At 38.2% G+C, this 24,582-nt stretch overlaps 1 protein-coding gene across 5 annotated transcripts in view; it reads right to left on the bottom strand.

The window, feature by feature from the left end:
* LOC115411281 (disco-interacting protein 2 homolog C-like) overlaps positions 1–24,582 on the bottom strand; it is an 84,142-nt gene that overhangs the window by 48,470 nt on the left and 11,090 nt on the right. For 3 of the 5 annotated variants that reach the window (XM_030123351.1, XM_030123354.1, XM_030123353.1), the window contains exons 2-9: positions 14,136–14,207; positions 13,466–13,570; positions 11,344–11,469; positions 8,254–8,550; positions 6,759–6,881; positions 3,478–3,624; positions 1,258–1,377; positions 391–588 (exon numbers count right to left, since the gene is read on the bottom strand). In XM_030123351.1, coding sequence (XP_029979211.1) covers positions 391–588; positions 1,258–1,377; positions 3,478–3,624; positions 6,759–6,881; positions 8,254–8,550; positions 11,344–11,469; positions 13,466–13,570; positions 14,136–14,207 — 1,188 coding nt within the window. The remainder of the gene's footprint in view (positions 1–390; positions 589–1,257; positions 1,378–3,477; positions 3,625–6,758; positions 6,882–8,253; positions 8,551–11,343; positions 11,470–13,465; positions 13,571–14,135; positions 14,208–24,582) is intronic. The other 2 variants (XM_030123355.1, XM_030123356.1) reach the window with 2 other exon arrangements.

The following is a 24,582-nucleotide window of genomic DNA, read 5'->3' as shown; positions in this document are numbered from 1 at the left end:
ATTAGAATATTTATTAAAATGGTCTCAAAAATGTAATTTCCCCAAGACAAATCATTTTATATTTTATTATTGTTCATTTAGCTGGGACAATGAACAATAAATATATTGTACCAGAAATAGCTAAGCTAGTTTTCATCTGTAATACGTGGAGAGGGGCCAGGTGACAAGCATGACCTACATGACATTCATGACAAGACAAATGCACGGTAATATACTACACAAATGGCTATGATGTAGAACATATATATATAAAACAAACCGAACATATAACAATTCCTATCGCAGTGCCTGCAACTTGAATTAATGCTACATTCCAAACAGGAAATCCACCATTAACAATTCATAAAATCCAAATAAACCCAATGCTAAGAGAAAACTGCAGTACTCTACCGTATGTGAGGACGTAGAGGGGCTTCCCTGCTGTGTCCAGGCTGGTGAGGCAAGGGGCTTTAGGGGAAATGGTTCCCCAGCGTTGGAGCGCCGCTTCCAGGGAAGGGGGCCAGTTTGTGACCACCCCCAGAGCCTCGCCTCGCACCAGCAGCATCTCAGCCCCCTCCGGCCGCGGCTGGTTGGGGTCTGGCTGCTGGACTGGAGATGAGGAGACAGATCATGTTAACAGCTCCCAAGGCTTTATTGTCACTGTCTGTTTGTCACAGGTCGATAATGAATTAGTTTCTGACTTTACAGTGGAGGAGCTTAACCACCGCATCAACCCTAAGATCGACCTTACTGTCCATGACAAAAACTCTATAATGCACAAGTGACGCAGTGACAAGCTACAAACCTCCAGGACAGGTTTCAAACAAATTCATAGTTCATAAAAGAGACTTTCATAGAATCAAGAGAATTTATGATTATTTGGTATTTGACCACACAGATAAGTGAGCGTGGTTTAGGTGTTAACAAGTTGTGTGTTGTTACCCTGGAATTACTCAACATCTCAAGGAGGATTAAACATTTTTGAGATGTGTTTTATCTAAATTTAAGACTGATGTGCAAAGTTTTTCTGATAAAAGCTTCATAAATGGTACAAGTGATACAAGGAGGTACAAGGTCATTTTTATACAAGAATATGGGTATCAGACTGAGTTAAATTTCATTCATTTTGCCAACTGCTGTAGATATGAAGTAAAAAGACAGGTGCATCATGGCTATACATACTTTCCTGAAGTACTATGGTGGATAAACATCTAATTCTGCTTGGTAAGGATACCCACAATGCATACAGCTGCCAAACACTGAAAGTAGCCTTCTAACCTTCTAGAAGTTCATCAAAGTCATCAACAAAGAACTCCCGTAGTGGAGGTCTGCGAGGCTGCTTCAGCGTGTTCACAAGCTGCTGAATCTTAGCCGACACACGACTGCTGACTGGTACACCTGAAAAAAAAAGAGCACACACGTATATTATTTCCCAAGCAGATGATCTGAACAGATCTTTCCTGAATGCGGACATTTTGCCTTGTAAAAGCAGCAAAGCACAGGTGTTACTGATGACTTAACAGTGACTCTGCTCCATTTAGGAGACTTTCACAACTTCCTTGTTTGGTTTAAACTTTCAAGTTTGAGTTGGGCCAAATCAGCAGGTGTGAAACTTCCACTGGACCAAGATGAGGACCAAAGAGGTGGTCTCAGTCCACATCACAATGAACCATGGTGAGATGAAAATAGTTTTTGCATAGCTCCAAGTTTTGGACCAATTACAAAACAGTAGACAATGCTATTGAAGCCAAAAAGAAGAAAGAAGGAAAAAATTATAAAGGAGTGGGGCAGTCAATAATAAAATTTAAAGGCAAATGCAGCACCCATAGATGATGACAGCAGAGTGTATTAGCCCACTAACAAAACTGCAGTGTGAAAGCAAAACTAGGTGAATCAAATTTATGCAATGTACCAAAAACTTGAACCCTAGCTTGAACTTTCAGGTGTGAAAATGCCTTAAGCTGCCATCTGGCATGTGCTGTTCCATGACAAAACTGATGCTTTTACATGGGATACAGCCATTATTAACAGCTGCATTCAGTATCACATACTGGATATACATGTATACTGTATACTGCTACTTCCTATGGCAGTACACAGTGCAGAACATCATACTACAGAGTCATATGACCAGTTACCTGACAGCTGTTGGCAGATGTATACAGACATTTACAAAATTTGAGTGAAATTGTTTAATAAGGTTGTTTTTATCATTTGCTGGTTGATACTTAGTGTTTGCTTGCATTTCAACATTTTAAACTGTAAGACTGCTATTTTTGCCTCAACTAATCATGTGTAAGAAAATACATCACAGCCATTTGCAGATAAGTGGTTTTATGTGCATACATTTACAAACACTCGTCTTCCTCACAGCTCATAACTGTTTGTATATAAGTCTCCTGAGCTGTATATTCAGTATCCTCCATACAGCTGTATATCTGGGGCTGCATGGTGGCTCAGTGGCTAACACGGTCATCTCACACTAAAAAGGCTTATGTTCAACCCCTGGTTGGACCTGGGTCCTTCTGTGTGGAATCTGCATGTTCTCCCCATGTTGATTTCAAAACCATTTATGCTAGGTTAATTCTGCTGTCAGTGCCCCTCTGATTTAGACCTTAAGTTGAGAGGCAGCCCAATGCGCCTGGTGTTACAAGATATACTAAATGCAGAGGCTGAATTTCCATATGGTGAAGTAAGCCAATTTGATCTTTATTTTATGAGGAAAACAGGACTGTGGGATACAGGATATCATACAGATAGTTTGAGTGATGCGATGAGAAATTTTCCCAGTGTCGGATACATAGATGCTAGGTACTATGTGTGTATTAGGATGGGTAAAATGAGAATGTCCCTACAGTAATAATAAAGCGAGTTAACATTAGTGTTAATCTTACATCTTCGTATGTTTTCAGTTTTGTCACAAGCTACTTTTAGTCAAAATCAGAATTAGTAGTTATAACATAGGTACAATATTTGAACAAGGCCAATAATACCACTAAAACCTCTGTGTTTTCTGTGTGAACAAGTCAAAACTTGCTGTGAAAAAGTTCTATCCTCCACTCCCAGAGGGCAGCCCTATTTCTTTTGAGGAGGGAGATTTCAACCAGGCAGAGCCTTCAGTGGACCACTGAGACCAGAATCTGACATGTGGTTCAAATCTGTAAATGCTTTTACAGTGTCCAGAAAACAAACGAATGCGGGTCAGTGTATTTCCTGGAGGAGTGTTTGGAGCCTCAGTTTTCTCTTCTCATGGGGAGAGTGCGAAGCGGCCCACACACTGGTCAGACTAGGACTTGCTGTGGTCTGATTGTGTGATTGTTAAGGCTGCTGGCAACAAACAGAGATGCTCACTCAGCTTCCTTTAAGAAGTAAAAAAAGACCAGTCTGTTCATCTGGGGGGCTGACATCAACAAGCACAGTTCAGTCCTCCAAGGCAGTGGTCCAGTTTGAACACCTCCTGATTAAAGATGCTATTTCTATCAGAGGGACAACTCTTACCATCACCCGTCTCCATGCGCTCTGCATTTCCATACTTCTGTGTGTTCCTGGCGATGGTTCCCATGTTGGCCATGTGGTGACGCTCAGTGTGGGAGTGGGATGAGTCCGACGAGTAGCCCGTCACATCCGGGGGAGCTGAGTGATTCTCTGAAAGGCACACAGATGGAGAGGGAACAGAGGGAGGGGTGGACAGCGGTGACTCACTGATCACATTCAGAGTTTTTAAGAGCCTGTTTTTACAGCAGCATCACCAGGCACTTAGGAAGAAAATGGGCATTATCCTGCATTTAACCTGTGTGGTAACAGACACAAGTATTTGTTACTGTTGTTTAGAATGTGAAGAGGCAGCAAGATGGACCCCATTTGAGTACAATCCATTTAAACACAGGAGATTTTACCAACTATCACTTTGTCTGTTTGCCTCATGATATAACAAACAACAGACTGGATACCCATACTGATACTGATACCTTGGCTTTGGCTTTACAGAAGATTCTTTATTAATACTATATTTCTTTCTATTTATGTTTCATTTGGACTAAAAGAAAGATTTAAAAAATGCATTACAAATCTTTTGTTTTGGTTTTAACTCCATATGCATTTTTATTGCAGTTCCATAAGATTAAATATAGAAACCCGTTTACCACAGTAGGTGGTAACTTGTAAGTCAGATAACACTTGTCCACCATGACTTCACTATGGGAACAAAAGAATCTAATTTTATTTCAAATGAGATACAAAAACAAGAAATAACAAGAAAAAAATACATTACACTAGACAACTAATAACAAAAAACTTTTCATCTGCTACTGAAGGAAATACATTTAGTTCTTGATTAAATCAGGTGCACTGTATTTTTCATTATGCACAAGTCATATATAGATATTAACAGCATATCACACTAGAGTTTTAGTTCTATAGATTCTTAGTGATCTAAATTCATAAGCTTTCGAAATCTAAAAGAAAATTTTGGTGAAGTTCAAAGTGATGCAAAGTTGAAAGCTAGAATTTTCACTACAATCTAGATTGGAGAACTCAGTAGGTGATCCAGTATTCCTCTCAAAGCTCAACTCTCTACAATTAAATGCTTGGGATTTGTTTGTGCAAGTGGTGCAAAGTTTTCCGAGTGACCATGGAGTCTCAGATTATGATCAACAAGTTGAGGATATGAATGGATGGGTTGCAGAAAGTCAGATAGTCCAACCAAATTACTGGGTTGAAGGCTAGTAACTGACCATGATTTCACACAAATCAACCTACAAATACAAATCATACCATCTGAAACATTTTTGAAAGAGTTAGAGCTTTTCTGCTTGGGTTTATTCTGGTGAGTTTTGCTTTATTTTTAGGCTTATTCTTCACTTGCCTTGATGTTCATATCTATAGGTAAATTTGACCAATTTATAATGAATTGAATTTCCCCTTTGGGGGGGATCAGTAAAGTACTGTAAATTCCGGACTATAAGCCACTACTTTTTTCCCATTTTTAAACACTGCGGCTTATACTCCGACGTGGCTTATAAGACGATTTTACCTTATTGCCTGCCACACCCCAGGGAAGAATCTGTCTATTGTTACCAGTTATGCAGGAATGGATAAGATTAACAACTTAACCTTTGTAAAGTTAATATTAACACACACAAAAGGGGAACTTTTAAGGAAAAATAGTAAACCTTCAAACGTTAATATTGTTTCACAAATATACAAAACAAAACTCTGAATGAAAACACCCAATAAAGCTCTCCAGAGACCATCATAAATTTAAAGCATCTCAGAATTAATGCGCACGTCGTGCGTAATCAGTAAAGTACCATAAATTCCGGACTATAAGCCGCTACTTTTTTCCCACGCTTTAAACGTGAAAATCCGTGAAAACGCGCCCATGGGATGAATTTGCAAAGTGTAAAAGTTGCAGTAAAATGATAGTAAGTGAAAATGATATTACAACAGACGTAATTACTTGTTTTTAATCTTTATATTTTAAAAATAAATCAAAAGTCCTATTCCAACGAAAAACAAAAATTTGTTCACTTTCAAGTGTCTTTCAAGTCATTTTAAGTCCGTGAATCCACAGCCGGCGCAAAAGCAAGTCAATCCCATATTGGCACGAATCCAAAGGAAACCCCGATAAGTCCACCGACAAAAAAAAAAAGAAAGAGAAAATGAGAAAATGTGCTTTTATTACTATCCTTTTATTGCCTCGTTTTTTGTCTTTTGTTTTTTAATCATCATATTAACAACGAATCAACCTATAGATATGACAGCAAGCTCACACATATCATTACATTTACATACAGGGAATAATTTCATTTGAACTCAAAGAAAACCTTTGTCCAATTACCGTCCAGTTTTGACGTAATGAAAAAAAAAAGGTTCCACTCGGTCCCATAGACTCCCATAGAAGCCAGGCTTCAACGGGGAAATGCACTGACCATAGATCGTATGAGGAAACAGTGCAACGGGAATGTATGAGAAGTGAACAACATCGAGTCTGATGATTTGTGATAAAGCTGATTCTGAACAAACTCGTCTGTGAGATGAACGTGTTTTAACACGTGTAGTCAATGAAATGTCAACACAACCAAACATATTTAACCATTTAATTTTCGTAATGATAGGGGAAGCCGGGTTTCTCTTGCAGTCTATGAGAAATCGCCACTGGTGGACGGCTGCGGCTTATAAACTGGCGCAGTTTATACGTGTACAAAATTGATTTTCTTTCTAAAATTAGGGTCTGCGGCTTATATTCAGGTGCGGTCTATAGTCCAGAATTTATGGTACATCTTATCTTATCTTATGAGTAATCCTCAAATTGTGAATATATAGTATATAATACATAGTAGAGGAATTCTGATTTCAGACTTGGAATTAGTATGTTGGATATAGTCAAGATCATTTGTTTTCCCTCCAAGAAGAGAAGAAAGTTCTTTTAGTTGTCTTGTGTAATAAAAACTTTTTTCTAGTAGTTGGGTAGTCTAGTAGTGGGGTAATTTAATAACAAAATTTGATTGTTTTCAGCTGATTTCTTTAACACACACAAAAATAATGTTTCTTGCAATAGCAAAACACAGTGTTTCTGAATATTTTTCATGCCCTTAAATAAAAAAGAAAATCAAGTACAGCAGGTTCTCTGTTTGATCAAAACTGATCTTGTGAATCATATTTACCCATGGAGTAAATCATAAAGCGACACTCGTGCAGTTGCATCAGGAACAAATTCAACTGTGACTGAAATTGAAGATGTTCTTTGAAGCACGTTTTTTTCCCTGTTTGTTACCTACCATCTGACTCCAGCGGAGGTGGCCACAGCATGTCGGATCCAAACTCACAGGATCGTCGCAGAGATCCTCCATTTTCTGCAACACTCAGAGCGCCCTTCCTCTTCAGAGAAAGGTGTCCAATACCTGGAGAAACACACTCAGAATGTATTTACACATGCACAGCCTACAAAACATTACTGTAGTAAATCGAAATGATAATAACCGAACACAAATGAACACAGGCTGGCAACAGCCCGTGCAACATTGTTTTTTCTCTGAAAAAAATCAAAATAAAAAAAATTGTAATATATTTATATTTGTTGTTTTGGACACAACCAGTCATAATGTGATCATTTTATAGATTGTTGCACATGATAGAACTGCTAATAATAAGAGAATTTAATTAAATCAAACAAATTATTATTTTCATTATCCTTTTTTTTTAAGTTTGGAAAACACATACTAATGACGCAATTTTGCTCAAAGGCATTAGTAATAGGCAACTAGAAAAGTATTAGGACTAGAGCTTTAGGATTTAGCATGGCACTATGACTTTAAAAAGCAGTAATGACATGAATGTTTTCATGAAAATCCAAGACATAAGATGACAAAAGTTCTGAAATTCAGGTGATCTCAAATGGAATAACCCATTATTGATTGGTTGATTGATTGATTGTTGACATCCATGATTAATTTAGTACATTCTAAAATGCCAGAAAACAGTAAATCAACCAACCAATGTGGAGATGATACCAGTTTATATAAAACAGAAAAAAGCATCAACTCTTCATATGTCAGAAGCAGAAACCAGGCTAATAGTTCTTTAATTAGTTAGTTAATTCATAATCAAAATAATTGAGCATTGCTTTTTCAGTTGATAAGCCTTTTAATAAAGTAATTTTTTGCAGAAAACAATGAAGATTTACAGGATTAACACAAATGTATTAAAGTAAAGAAGCTCTATGAAAGGAAAGGTGTACAAATATGGTAATTTATGGTAAATATCACAGAAAGTAAAGGTTAAAAACTAAAACAGTATCCTCTTTTGGCAAATAACAAGGTTTCCCTTGGTGAACGGAGGGTTTAGATGCTGTGGTTACAGCCACGGTCATAAGGCTTGAGCGTGATGTTATTTAACTAAAACCTGAGCATTTTCACATTTTTCACATATTTGATAAAAATACACCATGCTAGGATTTTCATCTTACTCTCAGACACCAGAATGAAAAAAGTGAAATAAATATGCTCATGGATAAAGCCACCCTTCACATTTTTGTGCAGTATAAAAATTGTAATCACAAAATAACACTGGTAATGAAGAGTATGATGCATAATTCAGCAGACACTGTGTTTAAGTGTTATAATGATGGAGAAACTCTGAAATATGTCATGGACTTTACATCCAGTAACAACTTAATGTTTACTAGCCAAGTAGTAACCAGCAAAGAATCAGAAAAAAATGAAAAGTGCCAGAGAAGATCCAGTAAAGACCCAGACTGGAGCCATGAGGTCTTACCATGGTGCGACTGGGACAAGAGGCTCTGCTGGTGGTGCGACTGGCCCAGGTGTGTGTGCGCCAGGTGTGTGTGCGCCAGGTGCGACAGGTGTGTGTGTGCCAGCGAGTCAGCCAGCCGCCCGGCGTTCCCGCTGCCTCCGCTCTGCGTGGACGAGGACGAGGAGGAGGTGGAGCCCAGGTGGGCGGGGCCTAACTGTGAAGGGCGGCTCATCCAGTGCTCCATGCCCGACATGTCGTCACCTGGCCCCGCCTCCTCCTCCGAGCCCGACGACGAGTCTGAGCACAGGGGGGACAGGCCTGGTGAGAGTTAGTGACCACCATTATATGTTAAAAAAAAAACACTTTACACAACATTTACACAATGTACAACAAATCTAAACATAAAGATTCAGCAGTGGTTTGATTTAAGGCTTTTTATGACCATTCTGAAGGATATTTAGGACCTATTTTATGTTCATACTGGCAAAAAAAAGTAGAATATGAAGTTCCAAATATTCTGATTTGATATTTTCTTTTCTGAAGTGTGGCATCTGCATTCATTACTTTCAACAAAACACTAAATGTGCTGTTGTTGGGACACATCTTATTTAACTTTTGCATCAACCGACTGGACAATGGTAATAATAATTAAGTTTCTATGATAATTATGTTTCTAAAAATGAGAATTGTTGTTTTCATTCACTTATTATGAGCTGTTTTAAATGTTAAGGTACATCACTATGTTTGAGAGTGGATCAGAATTAATAGTCCCTATAATGTAAAGAAAGAAAACAGAGACATGCCACATGGCTTCACATGAGCTAGATTCGAAGCAGCTGCACAGGTTGCATTAGTTCTCATGGGCTCCATGGTAGGTCCATTTTGTAGTCTTATAACAGCATTATTATCACACGCTTTTCACAACAACACATTTAGAAGAGACTAAGTCAAAGCAACTTAATAAGCCCTAAGCCATAAAATTTAGATTAATGTATATTAGACTTTTTAAGAACCTGTACAAACCCTGATGTGACTGTGAATACGATAATTCTGCAATTTTCTTGACTTCGTCGCTCGTAACAAATCCTACAAACACTGCTTCCCTTGTATGAGTAAAATTAATCTCATCTATCTGTGCTGTAGAGCTTCACTGTTGTCTAAAAACAATTAAAAACACACCACTGAGCCTTGTCGTTGCACAAGGTGATGTGTTTCTTCTTTAGGAGACACAAGTTAGATAAATAATAATTAGATAAGAAAAGCACTCCACAGTCTAAAATGAGTGGCACTTGTAGATTAGAGATGAGTCCCACAGACTGGACTTTGGAGACATTTCATTAAAAACTAGTGTTTCCTAAATAAGATACAAGTCCCTCAGTGCAACATCGAGGCTCTGTGATGTGTTTTTTGTCTTTTTCTGACAGTGGGGCTTGACAGTACAGATGAATTAACCAATAAACCATAAATCTGGTTACAGATACACAGAGGATGCTGTTTGTAGTCATTCATTAGGATGTGTTGACAATAACAAAGGTATAGAGAATCGCCTTCATGAATTAAATTATGAATTATGTGTACCAGGTTGAATTGTTGAGATATAACTTAAAGGGGGTGTTACTTTTAAGGCGAGTTAAATAGGCACAGAGAGAAGAACAGGATAAAACATCTCAAAATCGAGATAAAAATCATTTAACAGAACTGGAGGAACATTGAAGATCAGACTGAATTTGCTCCTAGATGTAAACAGAAGTGTCGATATAAATGTATCTGTGACAGAAAATGCAAAAACAGATTTTTCTTGCATTCTCTGGTCATTAATGAGCCTTTAGAGATGTCAGGTTTGTTTAAACTTATTCTCAAAGGTTAAAAAGCCAATTAGAAGCAAAAAGTTATTACATTTCCCCCATTAAAATTCAATCAACACTGGAATGAAGCTTTCAGCTGTGATTATGTTCGACCTAATGAGCTCATGTTGTCGCCAAAGGTCAGCTTCACTCTCCACTCTCAGCCATGTTTTTGTCGTTACAGGCACAAACGGTTAATAATTGGTATTTTTCCTTTTGCTGATGGCAGACGGATCGCAGCATTTCTGTGTGTGTGTGGTTTGTTTTCACTCTCAGTCTGTCAGTGGGTTTCCATGCCTCTGAAAATGTGCATGTTTGCAGTTTTTGGGTGAAATGAGAGTGTTTTGTGTCAGAACTAAAACGTCTGAGAACCAGAGAGACAGTATTACAACATAATCCTGTCTAGGGACGGGGTGGCCTCTGTGGGGTCACATTTTAGGCTTAATACAAACCACTTCTGCTGAGATAATGTGTGTGTGTGCATTCTGTCTTTTTCCACAAGTTTTTTTTAATCAAAAATTATTTCATACTCACAGGAAAAATATTAATCTGAAAATACACTCTAATTAAAATCTACTTTGCAATAAAACTACTAAGCATGTCATATGATCTGCTTCTAAAGTCTACACAGAAGCAGACCGTTTTCTTTTAGTTTTTATGCACTATTTTTGCAGGTACAACTAAAACCCCTCCAATAATCTTGACGTTACATTGAACTGATTAAAAAAAAAAAACATTAAAACTTCACCAATAACAAAAGGAAGGACAAGCTGTAGAGACAGATGTGAAGACGTGTGACTTTGTGAAACTGGTTGTGGCTGCTCATCAGAACCTACAATAAATTGCTTTTGGAACCTAATGATTCCTTTGTGTCTGAGGGTGTTTAAATTATGTCTGAAATGTTATGTTTGATTCCCTCTGGGTGTATTAAGAACTATAATATCATCTACGCTTTCAGAAAAGAAAAGAAAAGAAAAGAAAAGAAAAGAAAAGAAAAGAAAAGAAAAGAAAAGAAAAGAAAAGAAAAGAAAAGAAAAGAAAGAGAAGAAAAAGAAGAGGCCAATAATTCTTCTCATGTTTTAGGAGACAAGTATGAATTTTCCTCTGTGAGTGTAGCATAACTGATCAGAAAAGCATTTCCTTTCATTTAACTTTTAATTTCTTCAGTTTTTTACTGTGTCCTATGAAAATGTGTGTTTACACCTGTGTGTGTGTGTGTGTGTGTGTGTGTGTGTGTGTGTGTGTGTGTGTGTGTGTGTGTTGTCACCTGGAGGTGTGTATGCATCCATGGAGGTCTGCACCACCAGTGAGCGTCTTTTGGACGGCATGGGCACTGCCACCTTCCTCTCCACGTGTCGTGCCAACACGGCCTGCACTGCCTCGGTGTGGACATCTGACAGCAAAAGAGTCACACTGAAAAATACGTCCTCTACTGGTTGGGTGAATTCTGTTTTTGTCAGGATATTTGATATTTCTCAAGTATTATTTTGCTTTGGAAAAAAGGCTGACTATTGTTTTTCCAGTTACAGTATGAGCATGACTCGCTTTCAGCACCATTGTATTGCATTTCAACTTTAACACAACACAGGGTTAAATACTGTGATGCTGTCTTCAGTGCAATTGAAGCTGTAGGTTATAATTTCTTAAATAAAACAAGGGAAGATTTTTTAGGCAAGTATATTGTTGTTTGGACTCGAATCGGTGGTAAATTTATCAAGATAGAAAACTTAGACTCAGAAAACTTACTCCAGTGTTTTCAGAGATTTCCTGTTAGTTTGGCTCAGGACACCACATTGTGACATGATGGTACACACGCATTGCATCTACATTGAACTATTACCTGTATGATTTTAAGCCATTTTAACATCACTTCACCTCACACACCTCAGAGAAGGTGATACTAGAAATAGTTCCTGACAGTATCTGGTGGTCCCTGCTCTCACACTAAAAAGCCATGGCAAATTGCATCAAGTCAACCTGAGTCCATCAGTGGAAAAGTGACAAATAATGGTGTCTTTTTTCATCTTTGAACTACCTTAAACTTCAACATTCTTTCAATTTTATAACTGATCTTTCTTCTTCTTGACTTCTTTTCAGTATTCTTTTGCCCTTAAATTCTGTGATAACCTTTCACCATATTGTACTTTAAGCAGTCTGAGCAGAGAGATGACTTTTGTACCTCCTCCTGACTCGTCACAGAGATAGCAAATACAGTTTCTCTAGTGTAAAACATCTAAGTGGACTGGATCTTTCTTCTCATGAGATAACACTGACTAAAACCAAAATGGTAATGTCACATCAACACATTTTAACTCCTTCTTTATAAAGAACTGAAAACCTATTAAAAGAGGTAAAAATCACAACATGTCTTGTCATGTTGATGCTGGAGAGACATCTTCAGCAGATTGTGAAGAGACAAAGTTAAGATGGTGTCACTTATGTGAGTTTTAGGTATATTTTCAGTCTTATACAATAATTTTATGGCAAAATATAACTTTCTTAGCTTTCAACAATAGCCTTTAACCCATAGACCCAAACAGCCACTGGCAACCAAAACCATCTACTGATCTACAATGTTTAATAACTAATGAACAACTAAACCTGTTAATACGCTGAAATAATTGGTGTAAAATGCAGTTTGTAATTTTTTCATAGTCATCAGATATGACCCATTTGAACATTCAGAGGCTTCGTAGTGAATGTGGAAACATTGTAATCTTCTACAACACTGACTCATCAGTAAAACTCATGAAGTTGGATCAATTACAGTGGATGGAGACACTTGTTTTACATTAACTTTTTGATAACTTTGCTGAAAAAGTCAGCTTTTTCTGTTTTTGATATAATATCTCTCAACCTTAAACTGAGCTTTTATGAACATCTATATGATCTGTGAATTAATTATAGGAAAATATCTGACTTTCACTGAAAAAACACAACATAAAGAGGATAATATTATGATAAATGTTGATACATTGCTTAGGAAAGGTTAAATATAGAGAAAAATTTATTAGGGAAATGCCACAAAAGTAGCACTGGGCCTTTATGGGTTAAAATGACAAATATAAAATGTGTTACTGATAAGTAACAGTTGGTCCACAAGAAAGGAGAGGGTTTAAATTCTCTACAACAATGGATGATTGACAGCTGAACCGACCAATCACTGTCTTTACTAAAATCTGTGGCTTCCAAAAACATTGCAACAAGTCAGCTGCCATAACCATGATATTTTAACCTCACTTGACTTCATGCAACAGCATCATGTTCTCTATGCTCATGCATAGTCTAAGCTTAGGTAGGAGAGAGCTCATTTCTGCCTACAGGAGCTTTCATTTCACACATTTCGTACCTGAAAATGTCTGACTGTCATTTTAACTATGTTTCAGTACCTGATCGGTAGCGCTCGTCTCTTGTACCGGAGGTTCGCCGCCGGTGGAAACGGGCAGCTGATGGAGGGCCGAGCGGGGCCCGGTGGGACATGGGCCCCTCCATACCTATAGAGGCAAGCAGACAAGCAAGCAGACACACACACACACATATACACAAACACACACAGTCACACACAGAGGTGCAGACGCGTTGACAAAAGCAGTAGATAGAGTGCCCAAAAGGAAGAAACACAAATATGGAGATGAACTGACAGAGCAGAAAAATCAGATTTTTCTGACTTCATAAAAGAAAATAATTAAGAAATTAACTGAAATTATAATCACGTGGCAGAATCAGAACATCCCTCAGTTTTCAACGACCTATAAAGCCCACCTACATCTGTGTGATATGGAGATAGGGCAGACTGTGTGATGGATGCGTGTGTGTTTTAGTAGCAGCGAGGCCTGTGGGGGGGTTGGAGGGGGGCTGCGGTGCCTTCAGATGATTCAGATAGAGGAGCAGGCCCAAGCTGAGCTCTAGGGAGACTTAACCTACATACACTGACGGAGTACAGTATCACTGCTACTGTATTTGTCATGAAACCTGATCAATACTGCAGTAGTGATGTGGGAATATTTGATCTGAGGGGGTGTATATGTGTGGAGGGGGCGTCAGAGGTTGCTAAATTACCTCCAGCATGAGGAACATATGCCCTGATCAGCTTGGACCTCTTCTTCTCATAACCCTTCTGAGTGATGTCCCCTGCAAACAGATAGAGATACATAAAGAGTGAGAGAGCCAGCGGCGGCTGTGGCGGCTTCTGCTCTGGCGTTTTGTCGCTGTCGCCGCCTTTATATGAGCTGACCTGCCAACCTCCTCTGTCTCTCTCAGTCTTTTAATGTCTGGACCGTTAATTAAAGATAAAAATTAATGATTAAATTAAGAAAAAACACGATGAATGATGATAATAATGAATGATGGTGAACAGTACAAAGTAAAATAAAGAATAACAGATGACTTTGGACAATGGTTTGGAGGTTATCAGCTGTACAGAATATTAGTATTATTATATGGCATATGGCACTTCTTGTTATTACAAATACAAAATAATGGAGCATCAACATGTAAACTGTCCGTCAACTTTCAGATTTACAGGACAATACATTACTGGTTATGATAAGATTCTTTAAGAGCTCCATTTTTGAGTCTCTGTGTGTAAACATCATATCACACTTTTAGAAACCTGGATAAGTCCATATTTTGAGAAACCCAATGATGCTTGCAGGACTATTCTTAAAGAAACAGGGATACTGTCTCAGTTATGTTGTTGATGCCTACCTGTACAAGCACAGCTTCAGCCAAGTGACAAAACAGAAATATAACAGCAAGAATGAAAACATTTCACGTCTGGTGTGAAACACTTAAATACACTTGGTCATTCAGATGAGGGAAGCACCACAATGCTAATTTACTCATGTCTGAGGTAAAACCTACACAGAGGCAGTGACAGTTTGACACTGGTCAAAGTGCAGGACATGTTTAATATTTCATGTGGCTCATCTCCACTGCTAGTAATGAGGTGAATATGTCAAATCCACAACACAATGAAGGTATTTAAAAGTGCACAGACCATTATAAGACAAACTAAGCTCATTCTCTATAGCCACAGTCAAATTAAATTAACATTATGTCAGTAGTTACAAAACTGTCAGATTAAACTGCAGTTTGTCCCGTTAACATCACCGCCTGTGCAAAAAAGCACATCAGCACAGCATGGGATACTAGCATTTATCATCTAAATTCAATGTGAAGATCCAGATTTCATTGTGTTCCATAAAGCCATACATTGACTATGACAGCAGCAGGAGGATGTCAAGACCTACCCGTAACACATAACCTTGTCCTGGGGGTTTCAAGGATCCTAGTTGCTCTAAGGCCAGCTGGGAGATTTAGCCCGAGGCCTGTAAGAGATCCTAATCAGGTGTTCCAACCACTTCCACTGGTTCTTCTTGATGTGGAGGAGCAGCAGATGTACTCTAAACCTTTCTCAACTCCTCACCTGACCTCAGAGAGTAAAACCAGCCAAACTGTGATCTCATTCTTTTGGCAATTATTGATGACTGCAGGTGAAGCTACTGACATAGACCGACTGGTAAATCGTCATCATAAATAAAGCAAAGTCCAATATCAAAATCACAACAGTTGCAGCCTTTTGATAGAAATAATGTCACAACAAACCCATATGAACCAAGCCCTAAAACCTGCAAAGCATAGTTTCAAGGTGTAAGAGAACATGTTTGCTAAAAATCCCAGCAAAAATCACATTGAAATTTTGTATAGCTTTTCTGCAGATTAAATATAATGAAAATAACCATATTACAACACTAATATATATCAAAGTAGGAGCTGCATCCAACATGGAGTCAATGTCACAATCCCTTTTCCCATCACTCATGAACAAGATCTTCCATGACAGAACTATGGGCACTCATTTAGAGGTTCTGATCCACAGTCAGTTCAAAGCAGGTCAAAAGCAGCACAAAAACTGAAATCCTGTTTTATAACCAGCATATACTATTAACTACCTATATTCTGAATGTTGATTAATGTGTAATTACACCATTGGCAACACCATCAATGGGCTCAAAGACCAGAGGGCATAAAGCCAGAGGTCATTCAGCTTTCTTATAACCCCTGTGGGTGGTTTTTACTGCCTAGGCGACCACTGACACCCCCCTTCACTTTCACCACTACCACCTGTCAATCACAGCACCCTGGGGTCCTCGCAGCAGGGCTAATGTGAGCTAATACCGCCTTGTTTGGCCCATTAAAAGCTGTTAAACTGGACTGCACCAGTTCACTCATTATTGATCCTTACGGGAGTGCTACAGAGACGTTTAACACTCCAACAACAAGAGCACAAATCCACTCTGATGGTGAATAAATCAGAAGAATGAACAGTAGGTACTTGCATTTTAGTGATACATGGAAAAAGAGGATTGTGTTTCAGATATTTTTAAGATGCAAACATCTGTGAATTCTTAGGAATAAAGCCTGTGTTTACGTGTGATTTTCGTATTGTCAATAATTGATCCCATTACGAGTCCAAAATCACTATGTCAATATGTCTATATTTTGGAATGTGTTGTGTCCTATTTTCAGCAGCAGAATAATCCATATGAGGTGCTTCAATGAGTATTTGTGCTAAAATGAAATGTGTTCAATATTGCTGGTGCAACGGGTGCTAAGTGGTATAAAAATTATACCACTTTCCACCATTATTTTTACGATTCCAGTGGTGTCATGGTATATCACGACATTTATTGCATCTGTCCCTTAAAAGTCAATGATGTGAGTCATCCATCAGATGAGTCAGCTGAGGTCTGTGAACCCCACTGTTTGTTTTTTCCTACCTTACTTGAACACAGCGTGATAGCTCTGTAACAGGCAACCCCCTAGTCTATCATTTACCAAGCAGTGAAACGTCATTAAGATCCACTAATATGGACAGCTTAGAACTCTGACGTATGAGCAAGTGATGTAAGTTATGAACCTTATTTTCTGAACTGACCTTGTCTCTTATATACATGTGCTTATTTTAGATGAGAAGGCACAGGCTTGATCAATAAAGGGAGTCATACATGTATCATGTTGCAACATTAACTCATGAGACGCTGAACTTTGAACAAATGACTTGAGAAGTAAGGCCTGAATACACTCACTGTTCTGCTGTCTACAGTGAAACTACACCTGTCGAAACACAGGTGTCCTAAGCCGAGTTCACAAGACCATGTCCCTGCATGGAGCTGAACCCTCTTAGATATAGCGATACTGGGGCTCTGCAGATTTTAATAAAGTTAATTGGCTGGGGTTAGAGGGCTTTGCTAATTCGCGACAGTGACAATGATTTGTTAAAACTTACAACACCTGACAAGTACAGCACTACGACATATCCTGATATAGTTCTGTAACTCTATAACTAACATATAATACTCAAACAATATGGCATACCATGAACCCAGTGTTTTAGTCATTTATCTGAATCTGTCTGTCTCGACTGCCTGGACTGGGACCACATCATGTCCTATGCGACTGGTACTTCATTTGTAGTGTGGGTGATTAATTGCAGGTAACAACTTTTTAGTTGTTAAAAAGTAGGCTACAAATAGCGTATGTGTCTCCTCTCAATAGACTCTGCACAGATACTCAGTGTTACGGCTGTTGTTCAGTTATGCTACAATTTCACAGTTTTAAAAAAAAATCACACTCTTTAGAAATTTAACATTGATATAGCAGTATACCGCCCAGCAGCTAATGTAAATCGGCTGTTATTTCATCTGGAATAAGTGAAATTAGCCCACCTGAGTGGAGACACTGCTACTCAATTTGCCAAAAAGCCAAATCAGCCATCTGCAAACAGATTGTTTTTTGTTTGCATGGCTTGAGGGCACAGTTGCATTAGTGAGTTTGTGCCCAAACAAATTTGAGTTGCAAACAAATATTGGCTTATTTCCTTATAGAACTGTCAACATGAAGGTTCCAAAAGAGTCACCTTCACACAGATAATGAAAATCAGCCTCTCATTTAGATATCTGTTATCACAAAAAAAAAAAAAAGGTGCTAACATAAAGAATCAAAATAGACAGAAACCGCAAAAAGTACCTATTTCTACAGCCCACAGTGAATTCCTCATTTTACTCTGGAAAAATAAATAGCAAACATAAAATGAATCCAATGCAATGAGACAAGTTAACCATAAACATTCATACTATTACACAAAACTCTTTTACAGTGGTTGTAAACTAGTTGCTAAGTTAAGCCTGGTTAAAATGCAGTCACACAGGACTAGATTATTTTAAAGATGTAGAAGTAAGTAATTCCAACATCTTGCCTCCACCAGTGAGGTTATACAGCACAGCCTGCTGTGTTTCAGTTTGATCTACCCTCTTCTCATCATAAACCCAAAATACTGAAGTGGAGGAGGGCTTATTCTATACAGATACAGCAAAACAGCTTACATCCTTTTCCACACAGCTTCTATTACTTTCACACCATATTTTTGCGAAGACAGGGCTCATCTTCAGCCTGATCCCACTGCACTTACTTATGGAGTCATAGCTTTAATAATCCAATACAAAGGTAAATAACATCTAACATAATAACCTGAGCAGTAAACATAAAACAGATCCCCGGAGAACTTGTTCATGTCCATATAGCCACCACATGCAAACAACACATTATGCAGGCATCTGTGGATTAATGTGACCTGACACACTAAAGAATCACTGTAAAAGGACATAAATCATAAATAAACTCTGGAGTCTAGTAATAGCAATGCTACAATCTTTCTGCACAAAGCCCCAACCCCCTCATGCAAAAATCTCTGAGGAAAACACAGTAAGATTATCATGTCTGAAGTAGGAGAATACCACCTCATGTGATCTCACGTCACATGATCTCACAGGAGAAAAAGCAGATGCTACATGAGTCTGGATGATGAAAAGGTTGAGGAGACATGATCAACAAACTGAAGGAGAAATATTTACTGTCAGTAGTATTTGTGTAAAACAGTATGCTAACTAACATTAGCCTCATTAATCTCAAAGGTTACTCAACATACAAAAATTTTCTCATTTTATTTTTTCAGAATCTTTTAATTTATTTGATCGTTTGCAACTTCCTTATGCTCATGATCCATTTCAAGTACTTTGTAACATAGTACTATAAATAATTATTAATTAGCAGTAATATTAAATTTGTTTGACAGATAGATAGATAACAGTCTTCCTTCTACAGTCTGACAGAAGAGAAAGGCCAGAACATCTGGGTCCAATCTGCTCATCTGTGCTGTTCCACTGTGTGTTTTATATCTGTGTGAGGCCTTTTCTCAGATCGACCACAGCATAACAACATTCCTGCTTCTTCTTCCTCTTCTCTCTCTCTCTCTCACACACACACATCATCACGCACGGTCCATGGGGAGACGCCATCTTCCACTCGCAGCGCAGCTGAGTAGGGAGGGAGTTGCCTAGCAACAGTTCTCCAGGAGAAGGCCTGAGACGGCCATCTTGGATTTGGAGCGTCAGATGTGAGAAGTGGGCTAATGATACCTGCTAGGGTGAGTGCATATGTTTGTGTGTGATGTGTGTGTGGTACCAGGCTGTATTGGCAGCCTAATTACTCTCCTTCTCCTCCTTGCTCCCTCTCCTCGCTGCTCCCTGACACTTGCCTCTTCTAATGCCACACAGCTGAGAGGGAATCGATAGTGGCCAATCTCAGACTGGAGTTTTTGTACCGGCTGAGATTGTGCAGCCAAAACGTTCCAGCTTTCAACGGCACTAAAAGGTCTCTAAAAACTCATTTTGGCAGCTTCACCACAAACCTGTGATGTTGCCTGGAGTAAAAACATCATCCCTGAATTTTCAGATTTTCCTCTCAGCTTGACTTGATACAACAGTTTTTCCAGAATGACTGAAAAACCACCAACTGACTGTAGCACAAACTAAATATATAAGTACACAGCAGGTTCTGTAGACACTTACCATCCATAACTCTCACTAACACTAACACTAAAAAGCCAAAAAGGGCATGACCAGAACAGAAACTATTCCACAGACTGTTCCTGTCTTTATACAACACTTAACATCTGACAACCTAATAATAATAATAATAATAATAATAATAATAATAATGATAATAATAATAATAATAATAATAATAATAATAATAATAATAATAATAATAATAATAATAATAGTGACACCAATTCACTCAGTAACTAAATGTTTAAAACGAACTATTAATATCTATAGGCCATAATTTGGGCTGAACATGTATCATCAGGGAGAATCAAACTACTCTATCACGAGGATCTAAATAATACGCATATGTGAACTATGAACTACTCACATACGACAGCTACAGCTCTATAAATGTGTCCAGGGTGCACTTTGTAGTCTTAAAATTCCAGACTGTTTTAGTCATAATAATATAAACAAATGCACCAGTAAATTAATGTTATTAAGTCAGTAATGTGATAAATAAGTAGTTTAATAAAGATTAGCGCAAACTTAATACAGTTTGGACACAGTGTCTAATTTAGACTAGAGGTTATGCACTACAAATATCATAAGAATTGAACCAGCTGAAACAGACTGGGTGTAGCGGTATATGATACACCTCATAGGTGAAAAAACAGCTGTTGTTTTTTGACATGACAAGAACAATGAAAAATAATATCACAAAAATCCCTCTCCAACTGAAAGCTTATCTAAATATAAAGGGTCTCAGCACAACAAAAGGATAAGTGGAGTGTATTCCATAGTCTGGGAGCCACAGACTGGAGGGTCCGAACACCTGTGCTCTAAAATAAAAGATCCCTGACACAGGAGGGTAGCTCCTGCAAACACCTAAAAGTCAGAAGCATAACTTTGTACTGGGTTCTAAAATTAAGTGGAGGTGGGACAAAACTGGAATAGCATGTGCTCTTCCAGTTGTTCTAATTTAAAACCTTAAAAGGTGGGAAGGGAAGAGTATGATGAAAAGAGCAGAGATACAGAGGATTACTGATATTACAGCCTCCTGGTTGCACACTTGTAACACAACAAGACGAAACCCTGTAAGTGTAGACAAACATCATCCTATTCTAGGAGTGCAACACCGATAGCTTAACTAAATGTCACATTAGACATTAACGTTATTGTATTAGAAAGAGAACAGAACACAAATGAACAGCCACAGATATAACAGTTTGCCATAGTAGGCCCTCACTATGTGCTTGGGGTTCTATTAGCCTGCGTTATTGTTGTTGTAGTTGACAGTTTCACAGCTCAGTGTCACTGTTACAAGCTTTAGATTAAGGTCGTGTAGTTATCACCTTATAATGCTTTGCTCTATTTACACCCCATTTTGTTGTTGTTTGTAAGGTAATTTTAATGTACTTACTCTTCACAGAGTTAACACATTAAGAAAGAGTGTAGAAGCAGTGTTAAATTCCTTAATGGTGCCATAAACACTGCATTAAGAATAGGCCCATTTACAGATTAGCAGCAGGAAGAAGGAAGTCATATAAATACAGATATCAATCAATCAATCAATCAATCAATCAATCAATCTATCTATCTATCTATCTATCTATCTATCTATCTATCTATCTATCTATCTATCTATCTATCTATCTATCTATCTATCTATCTATCTATCCCTCTCCATCTTGTTGCTGGATTTCTCCTCCCATGTATTTTTACTCAACATCCTGCTTTTATTTGATCTCTTTCTCTTATCACATCATCACAAACAGACAGTCCACCCACAAAGCCACCATGGTAACCAAATCTACCTCCAGCAGACATGCTCACACACTACTGTTCTGTTCCAATGTGTTTTGGGGACATTACATTGACAATTCATTACTTGAAAACATACCCTTACTTTAACCTTAAAACAACTCTTAATTACCAAATGTAATTTACATTTACATTACGAGGCCCTGTGTCTGGTCAGATGTATGTCCTCGTAACATAAGTAAAACATGACTATACACACGGAGGGCTAAAGTGTGCGTCATGTGTTGGGACCTCTGGCTGTCACACTCACATGCGAGGACCCGTGTGGACCATGGAGTGTCCACAGGCAGCATGCGTTCACAGCAGAGCCAGAGGTCACACACACACAAACACACATAAACACACACAGAGGCAGTGGCGGCCAAGTGTCACGTCCACATTGCCAGAAAAACAACAAACCAGGGCATCCTGGTGAATCAGTGGGTTAAGATGTCACCAGTATAAATACAGTACGACATCAGGGGATGTGTGTCACATGTAGAGCAGCAACTCATTACACTGGACTCAAACCAGGGCTGCATATGGGTGAAAATATTCATTACCTATGGTTTAATTGATCCAGTAGTAGTAGCAGTTTCCCTGATCTTGGCTTGTTTGTAGCAGCAGAAGGCAGAGGACACTGTCAGGTGATTACATACATCTGTGTGTTTGGTGCCATAAGTATGTAAATAGTATGCACTTCCAAAAGTTGCAGTGACATCATTGTAAATGTATCTGTCCATGATCTGTTCAGACTCACTGAAGACGTCCCTGCAGCCTCAGCATGATTTGCAAATATGTAGTGATTTTTGTCTCTTTTTCTCAAAAAATGAGGTGAAATGTTTGGAGGGATGCAGTCCACTTAGCTGTGTCCCACTAAGCAATGATTCATTACAATCATTACCACAATCTCCATATTTTGTGAACTGCACAGTTATATTTTCCATATACAAAAGCATATTGTAAATGCTGACACAGTTAAAATGAGATAAAAAAAAATAAGTGACTCTCCCCATTGACCCCCATTCAGTTTTTCAGATGTAGAGATACAATAGATCTGGTTATGCATGACTAGAATTTAGGGCTGTTTTTTAGATAGGTAGGTGGCAAAACTGTGGAACCATGAGTTAAGATATGCACAAGCTATGCTCAGACAAACCATTATTTCTGACGGATGTTAAACTGTGGACACTGTGGACCCTCAGACGATATTCAACACAGCAGATGTTGGGCAGCAATAAAACCATCATCACCAATTGTGTCTGCACTGACCATGATACACTGCAAAAAAAACACTAACACATCCACAGATTTAAGAAACACTCGATAATCACAGCACAGTTAACTTAGTGCTTCCATTCTACACTGAATCTGTCAAGTGCAGGTACAGACGTATACGTGTTTATATTAGCATTTATGATTGGTTGTATTGGTTTGCTGTTTTGTGGACAACACGCACAGAAATAAATGTTCAGATGTTCAGTTCAAACCTCGAAAAACACACACATCAAGAAATTACTGATAACAGGTAACGATACAAGTTAAATACTTTATGATAAACAGATAGAGGCATTAACTCTCCACTCACTTGTAATTTAACCACAAAAGAAGACAGAGGAGGAACATTAACATTATCAAAAGACTACCAAGTCTCAAAACATAGAAAATAATGTAGTAAAAGTGACAACATATGACATTCTGTTAAAATTATCTAGCTTTGTTAATTGGTTGAATCGAGGCAATAAGCTATGTAGTAAGAAGATCATGTAATAGTTGGGTTATTGGGGGTTTTAGTTGCATTCCTTGGACATTTACACAGCAGAATATGAATCTCAAGTAAGGTTTTTTGGTTATTTTGCACCAAATGGTGCTGTGTTGTAAGAAAACCAACTCGTTAACAGTTTTTCAGGCTTGAGTAGAGACACAGGGCCAGAAGAAAAGCCCACATTTCTGGTCGGACGGACAAACACACCTACTTTAAATATTATCAAAAACATCAGTATTAGCCACAGCCCATAACCAAAAACCTGTTGAAGTTTTATTGAGTTCCCTAAAGGGGATCGATGAAGTTAATCTGAATCTCAATATCACTACATCAATGGTGGTTAAAGGAATGAAACAGGGTCAAACAAGTCTATCAGATTTTCAGTGAACATTTTGTGCATGTAAATGCTGTCATTGAGTTCTGTTGTTGCACCGGCTGAAATTCTCTCAATAAAACAGAAGGGAACACTACATTTTATACAACGGGGTGAAAAAATGTAATCTTGGCTTCTTCCTTCACCATTTTAGACACAAAGCGCTATTAATGTGCCACATTGAAATAATTGCACATTTTGTATGGCATGCCGTTTTGTTCGGACTTGGTTCGTTGCTCTCTGTATTCTGTAATGTTCGGTTGAAATTTGTGGGGGGTTTTTTCCTTTCCTTTGGTTTACTGTAATGATTGTCCTTTCTTGTGTTCAAAAATAAAGTTTATCATCATTATCATCATTTTAATAAAATTGTCCAATGTCTAATAATGATTGTCAATTTTTACAGCACCGCATCCTCCCAAAGACAAAAAGTGATGGTTTCCTCTCCATGGCAACAGCAGCCAAGACTCACGGACATAGTAATAACTTGACCTGTCCACCATGCAAAAATTTACATAAAACCACACCACTTTCAGATTGCTGTTAAACATCGCTGGGTTACAATATTTTTAAGCATTTTCTCTATACTTTAGTCCCTTTCACATGCCTCACCGTCACTAAAAGCATCCACCATGATCAAAACTACAATATAAAACCCATGATATATAACCGTGTAGG

The sequence above is a fragment of the Sphaeramia orbicularis genome, chromosome 20 (assembly GCF_902148855.1).
Source record: "Sphaeramia orbicularis chromosome 20, fSphaOr1.1, whole genome shotgun sequence".
NCBI lineage: Eukaryota > Metazoa > Chordata > Actinopteri > Kurtiformes > Apogonidae > Sphaeramia > Sphaeramia orbicularis.
This window is presented reverse-complemented; position numbering and strand designations above follow the sequence as displayed.